We start from the raw sequence: 7,851 nt of genomic DNA on the forward strand, positions 1-7,851 counted from the left end.
TGCAGAGGCGGGAACTCGACACCTAACATTACCCCCCCCTCCTTGGACCTTGCTACGCTCGAAGGCAGCAATGAGCTCTGGAGCTCGATTGTGTTCAGCAGGCTCCCAGGACCTGTCCTCTGGGCCATAACCCTTCCAATCCACCAAATAGAATTTTGTACCACCTTGCACCCCAAAATAGCATTCACCTCGTAATCGTCCGTAGACGAACCCGATGTCCCGGCAGATGACTCAGAAAACCGGGACATGTACACGGGCTTCAAGAGGGACACATGAAAGGTGTCGGTGATACCCAGGCGTGGAGGAAGGGCCAGACGGTAGACCACAGGGTTAACCTGTTCGAGGACCTTGAAGGGACCCAAGTAGCGAGGTGGAAACTTAGTGGACTCAACTCGCAGCCTGATGTTACGGGCGGAGAGCCACACCAAGTCGCCAGGAGCAAAGGTCGGAGCAGGGCGCCGATGAGCATCGGCGGAGGACCTCATTCTCTCCTTGGAGGCCCGAATGGCATCCTGAGTGCGGTCCCAAATGTCCCGTGCCTCCACAGCCCAGCCTGCCACCCTTGAGTCAGCGGAAGACACAGGCATGGGCACAGGGACACGTGGATGCTGTCCGTAATTTAGGAGGAATGGAGTCTGACTGGTGGAGTCAGCTACAGCGCTGTTAAGCGCAAACTCTGCTCACGGTAGCAAGGATGCCCAGTCATCCTGCCTGGCAGAAACAAAATGTCATACATATGTGACCAGGGTCTGGTTGGCCCTCTCAACCAACCCATTCGTCTCGGGATGATAAGCTGAGGAGAGATTCAACTCAATACTGAGAAGACGACAAAGCTCTTTCCAGAACCGAGACGCAAACTGGGGACCCCGATCACTGACAATTTTGCCTGGCATACCTTGTAGGCGAAAAATATGTTTGATAAACAACACTGCCAGAGCCCGTGCAAAAGGTAGCTGTTGAAGAGGCACCAAGTGCACAATCTTGGAAAAATGGTCGGTGATCACCCATATAATGGTGCAGTTACGAGACTTGGGTAAGCCCACCACAAAGCCCATCCCGACCATCTCCCAGGGCCTGTCCACCACCGGCAGGGGGTAAAGCAACCCAGCTGGCCGTTGACGAGGAGACTTGTTTTTGGCGCAAGAGACACATGCCCGAACATAGTCTGCAACGTCGCGAGCCAAATGCGGCCACCAATATGTCCTCGCCAGTAGCTCAGATGTCCTTTTGGACCCAAAATGTCCACCTATCCTAGACAGTGAGCCCAAGAGAGAACCTCCGGATGCAGATTGGATGGTACAAAAGTCTTGCCCGGAGGCACAGACTCGAGCGAAACCGGGGCCACAGTTCTCAGACTCTCGGTGGGGACAATAAGCCGAGGCTCCTCTTCCTCCTCAGATGATGATACAACGGAGTGAGAGAGAGCGTCGGCATGAATGTTCTTCTCCCCGGAAAGAAAATGGAGGGTGAAATGGAATTGGGAGAAGAACAAGGACCACCTTGCCTGACGAGAATTTAACCGCTGGGCTGTCTGCAGGTACACCAAATTCTTGTGATCTGTGAAGACTTGGAATGGAAAACGAGCTCCCTTCAAGAGATGTCTCCACTCCGAGAAGGCCAACTTCATGATTAGCAACTCTCTGTCCCCGATGGAATAATTCTTCTCTGCTGGTGAGGTCTTAGAATAGAAGAAGCAAGGATGCTTCCGACCTTGAGCATCCTTTTGGAAAAGGACTGCTCCAGCACCAACAGATGAGGCATCCACCTCCATTATAAATGGCTTATCTACATCGGGGCGATGTAGGATGGGAGCACTAGCGAAGTGTGACTTAATGGAGTTAAAGGCCTTGGAGACCTCCTCAGACCACAATTTGGGATTTGCTCCCTTCTTGGTGAGGGCAACCAAGTGAGCTACCAAAGTTGAGAAGTGTGGAATGAACTGGCGATAGTAATTAATGAACCCCATAAAGCGCTGCACCGCTTTAAGAGAATGGGGTTCCTGTCAGTCCATCACAGCCTGTAGTTTGGCAGGATCCATAGCCAATCCCTGGGCAGAGATGATGTAGCCCAGGAAAGGTAAGGATTCCTGCTCAAACACACATTTCTCCAACTTTGCATAGAGGGAATTTGCCCGCAAGAGGTCGAAGACTCTGCAAACATCTCTCCGGTGGGAGTCAATATCTGGAGAGTAGATGAGAATATCATCCAGATAGACTACGACTGAGGTGGAGAGCATATCCCAGAAGATGTCATTCACAAAGTCTTGGAAAATGGCTGGGGCATTACAGAGCCCGAAGGGCATCACCAGATATTCATAGTGCCCATCCCTGGTGTTAAAAGCTGTCTTCCATTCGTCCCCCTCACGGATGCGAATCAGGTTGTAAGCACCCCACAGATCTAATTTTGTAAATACCCTTGCTCCCCGAAGCCTATCAAAGAGCTCAGATATCAGGGGCAGAGGATAATTATTCTTAATGGTGATGGCGTTAAGACCCCTGTAATCTATGCATGGACGTAGTTCTCCATTCTTCTTCTGCATGAAGAAGAACCCAGCCCCTGCAGGTGACACTGACTTCCTAATGAATCCTCTTGCCAGATTTTCCTGGATGTACTGTGACATTGCCTCCATCTCCGGGAGAGATAACGGATAGACTCGACCCCGGGGAGAGGTCAATAGGACAGTCATAGGGGCGGTGAGGAGGAAGGGTATCCACAGATCTTTTGGAGAACACGTCCGCATAGGGCCAATATTGCTTGGGGAGAGAGGATAGATCTGCGGGTACCTCAGTAGTAGCAACCTGAACACATTCCCTCTGACATCTACTCCCACAAGATTCACCCCATCCCAAAATTCTGCATGTGGACCACTCAATATGAGGAGAATGGTACCGTAGCCAAGGCATCCCTAACAGGATCTCGTCGATTCCCTCAGGAATGACGAGCATAGATATAATCTCCTGATGAGATGGCGACATGGACAGAGTGAAAGAGATGGTCTGGTGTGTTATCTGTGAGGGCAGTGTCGACCCATTTACCACTCGTACGGTCACTGGTTGAGCTAACATTACCAGGGGAATTGCGTGACGTTGGGTGAAGGCAGATGACATAAAATTGCCCTCTGCCCCAGAATCCACGCAGAGCTCTACTGAGTGGGAAAATGGACCTATAGTAAGGACAATTTGGAGGCAAACGTCGCCGTGTCTAGTGTACCTCCACCTACTACCACTAGATGCTGACGTTTCCTCGAACGCTGGGAACATCTGGTGGCAAGATGTCCTGACTGCTGGCAAACATGACAAACCTGGAGTGCACAAGCGGTCCGGGACTTAGATCCTGCTCGTGACACTTCCATGGCTTAATGTGACTCAGAGGCCTGGACTGAAGATTCCAAAGGTTTGGCGCAGGTGGGAGCCAGTCGAAACCTCTGCCTACACTGGGCTCGCACTAACCTCCGCTCATGAAAACGGAGGTCAATACGAGTGGACACTGCTATTAACTCCTCCAGTGTGGCGGGAATCTCCCTAGTGGCCAGAGCGTCCTTCACATGGTCAGCCAGCCCCCTCCAAAATATTGGAATAAGGGCTTTATCCGACCACTCCAGCTCAGACGCTAGGGTGCGAAAGTGGATGGCAAAATGGCTGACCAAGGACGAGCCCTGAGTCAATGCCAATAGTTTGAGCGCCGTATCATGGGTGACACGAGGTCCTAAAAAGACCTGTTTCAGAATGCTCAGGAACAACGAGGCACTCTGCACCACAAGATCGCCACGCTCCCACAGCGGCGTAGCCCACTCCAATGCCCTGTCCGACAGGAGAGACACAATAAATCCCACCTTAGCCCGCTCTGTTGGGAAACATGCGGCCAGAAGCTCGAGATGTATAGAGCACTGACTCACGAAACCCCTACAAAACTTACTATCACCAGAAAATTTTTCTGGCAGTGGAAGGCGAGATAGAGTCGGAACAGGGGTGGCAGTGGACAAGGTTGCTGCAGCCACGCTAGCAGCCTGAACAGCACCTGCGGTTACATCCACAGCAGAGGTTGTGCGCTCGAGAGCCGCCAACCTACTCTCCAGCTGCTGGATGTACAGCAAGGATTGCTGTTTGTCCGTCATTACTAGCCAGACCCTGGCGCTAGTGTAATGATAGGGCTAGCAGAACGCACCAAATTATAAGAGAGATGGTATAAGGTGCGTTCGCAGCCCGGGGTCCACTGTGCAGAGATGGAACCTGCTGCTGAGTAATGATGGACTATATGGCGGTACAATGTGGATACACACACGGGTTAACTTCACCCTGTGTGAAAGAAGCAAACCCTGTTGCGTCACAGGGCCGCGGTACCGCACCAAGAGCGCAAGCAAGGAGTCTCAGGACTCTATCCCAAGACACTGGATTAGAGTACTTACAGACCACTTGCGCTCGACACTGCAACTGGGGTGTCAAAGTGACAGAATAACTTAAAGCACAAGAGTGCGTGCTGTGCCGCTTTGGCGGACACCACTAACCACCCAGACTTGGGATAGGAAAGTGCTCTATAAGCGCACGGCACCGCACTGGCGGCTACAGCAGTAGACGCTGTATCGTGTGTCTTTACGTTGACAGCTAGTCGGGCGCTAGACAGCAAGCATCCACCTTTCGCGAGCAGTCATACACAAGGGAGGGGATATTAAAGAACGACTTGCACTCATTAACACACACACGTATACAAATGTACACTAGCGCATGGCCGTGCGGTCATGCGAAGCTTATATAGCTGCAGCACGTACAGGACCTTCCAAAAAGGACCAATGGAAAGCTGCCACAGAAGTTCAGCACCTTCAGGACCTTCCTGGAGGACCAATTGGATCAGCTGCAGTATCTGAGCATGTGACCTTCGATCTCCAATGGGAGATCTTGCCCTGGGCATGCTCAGAAGGGGAAAAGCAGGACTTCATCCCAAAAGCGTCTGATCGCCGCTGCCCAGCATTGGCTTTAATGGCAGAAGCTGGAAAAGCATCAGTAACTCTATGCACAGAGTGAGACTGAGCAAGATTCCTGGACCAATGTCTCTGCTGAGCAGACTCCACTGCGGCTGGAGAAGAATGGGAGACCGCAGCGGAGATGGTTCGAGATTCCCCCTGTGCAGAGGTGGGAGCTCGACACCTCACAGGGAGCCTTGCATACCAGGATGGGGATGAGGAGGCCATGTATACCAGGATAGGGATGTGGGTGCCATGTATATCAGGATAGGGATGTGGGTGCCATGCATACCAGGATAAGGATGAAGGGGCTATGCATACCAGGATAGGGATAAGGGGGCCATGCATACCAGGATAGGAATGAGGGGACCATGCATATCAGGATGGGGATGAGGGGACCATATTTACCAGGATAGTGAATATTAAGTAAAGAAGTGAACACATTGTTTGCTTCAATTTTTTTTCTAATTTCCTCCTCTAAAACCTAGGTGCATCTTATGGACCGTTGCATCTTATGGTCCGAAAACCACAGTAATTTTAATATCTAAACACTTTAAAATTTGCCAGTGCATGTTTCACATCTTGATTTCTAAAGCTGTAAATAATAGGATTTAACATAGGTATTACTACTGTATAGAACACTGACACTACCCAGTCCTGATCCTCTGCATATGCAGAATTTGGTCGTAAGTACATGAAGAAAACCGGGCAGTAGAATAAGGCTACACATGTAAAGTGAGAGACACAGGTTGATAAAGACTTGCTCCTACCTCTAGTAGACCCAAGTCTAAGTATGGCAAATACAATGTAGACATATGATATCACAATACATAAAAAAGAGCCTACTTCAATAGAACCAGCAAAAACAAATGAGAAAACTTGGTTAAGAAATGTTTCTTTACATGAAAGTCTTAAGATGGGATTGATATCACAATAGAAGTGGTTGACCCGATTAGACCCACAAAATGGTAAGGTAAATGCGCAATATGTATGTATGAATGAGTTCAGACATCCTGCAGTGTATACTGAGAATACAAGTTTCCAACATGCTGCTTTGCTTATAATTATATTATAATATAGTGGTTTACATATAGCTGCAAATCGGTCATAGGCCATTACCGCAAGCAACATTGCTTCTGAGCTCGCCAGATCAATGAAGAGGAATAATTGTATTCCACAAGCAATGAAGGTGATCGTTTTACGTTCAGAGAAGAGGTTAACCATAATATTGGGTGTAATAGTTGATGAATAAAGGACATCTACAAATGATAAATTTATGAGGAAGAAGTACATTGGTGTCTGCAGTCCGGGGGTTACTCTAATTAATACAATGATCATAAGGTTTCCCAGCAAAGTTATCATGTAGACTAACAGGCAGAGCAGAAAGAGAGGAAGCTGGAGGTCTGGGTTGGAGGAGAGACCAGAGAGAACAAATTCTGTGACAAGTGTTCTGTTTCTTTGCTTCATTGCATTCATACGCACAGTACAAGGATGGACATTGCAGAACAATTATTCCTCTAGGTTTCCATTAAAGGCTGTATCGGTCCAAATCTGTAAGCAAATGGAATAATATAGTGTAGATGTCTGGTATGTGGAAATTAATCTAAAACCATATAAAACAAAAAGTTACAAAAATATATAAAAATGAGAGCATGAAGATGTTTATTTCTTCTTTCACTATTCCTTACCTGCTCTGCTAGTTGAGATTGGCTTCTGGGTATAAGCACCAGCCCACCACAGGTCAATCCATGCGGTGTTAATTTTCACCAAAAGAACGACAAAAGGCGGTACAGTCGGACATCTTCATGATCACTTATGTTTTAATTATCTATAAATTAATATAATAGATATTAAGTTAATCTAAAGATGACTAGTGATGTTGAAGACCAAAAATACCAACTAATGCCGACTGTCAGCTCCTTTATCATAACACCACAGAAAATGGTAAAAACTGATCCTAAGTTAATGCACTCTCAATATCATTCCAGAAACTATATTAAGGCATTGGAAGAATTTATGTTACTGTTAGTTCTCCATTGATCAGTGCTTATTTAGAAAGTCCCCTCTTCATATTGATGGTGGCCTTGACATCCTCAGAGGTAATTAATGATGACTTTTTCTTATATAATTTGCCTTATATAATTAAAAAAAAAATCATGATGAAATACTTCATATTTATTAGTAAGTAAATTTCATTTTAGTTTTCAGAGTCTGGATGTGATAACTAGTTGTGAGCCCCAGTCTTTATATACGATTAGGATACCTATGATTATAACACCTAGATTAATCAAATACATAATCATCTAAGGTGAAGTGCTATTAATCATATAGTATCAACTTAAGAAACAATTGTTAAGTAAGCATTTATCTGTGTTTGCTCTTGGCAATATTACTAGACCAAACTTGTTATTCAGTTCAGGAAACCTTTAGTCACATAATATCATCTCAAGACTGAAAGAAATGATGTAGGCATTGATGATATCAATCTTTGATGTCTATGTGTCTTTTATAAGAAAATTCTCTGAACATGGTGTCTGGAGAAAAGCAATTCTGCAGCAATATACCCAGAGGAATATAACTTAATAAATGAATGAATTATTCTTAGGTGTCTCATTATGGTTCATATTCTAGCCTATTCCCATTGTCAAGATCTTAGGCCCACATTTATCATGTGTGATGTTATTGTAGTCCATGTTTAAAGGTAACATGACAGCTGATAAATGCTGCTAGAACCACAAGAACCCCATTGAACAGGATAATTGTTATGACCCCAATGGCAGAGGGTCTCAGGAATAATGCTAAGTCAGTAAATACAGAAAACCAGCTCATAGGGCAGTGGTAACTGGGCTGACCATATAACTAATCCTAGCACCACAAATACCAGCAGCCGGGGA

At 46.7% G+C, this 7,851-nt stretch overlaps 1 protein-coding gene across 1 annotated transcript; it reads right to left on the minus strand.

Moving 5' to 3' along the window:
* Positions 1-5,494: 5,494 nt before the first annotated feature.
* On the minus strand, positions 5,495-6,761 carry LOC143774957 (olfactory receptor 5F1-like). The gene is made up of 2 exons (XM_077262768.1): positions 6,646-6,761; positions 5,495-6,508 (listed from the first exon to the last, which is right to left on the minus strand). Exon 2 carries the CDS (start codon positions 6,431-6,433, stop codon positions 5,495-5,497), a length of 939 nt encoding a protein of 312 aa, XP_077118883.1. The 5' UTR covers positions 6,434-6,508; positions 6,646-6,761.
* Positions 6,762-7,851: the final 1,090 nt, after the last annotated feature.

This window comes from Ranitomeya variabilis, chromosome 5 (genome assembly GCF_051348905.1).
Source record: "Ranitomeya variabilis isolate aRanVar5 chromosome 5, aRanVar5.hap1, whole genome shotgun sequence".
NCBI lineage: Eukaryota > Metazoa > Chordata > Amphibia > Anura > Dendrobatidae > Ranitomeya > Ranitomeya variabilis.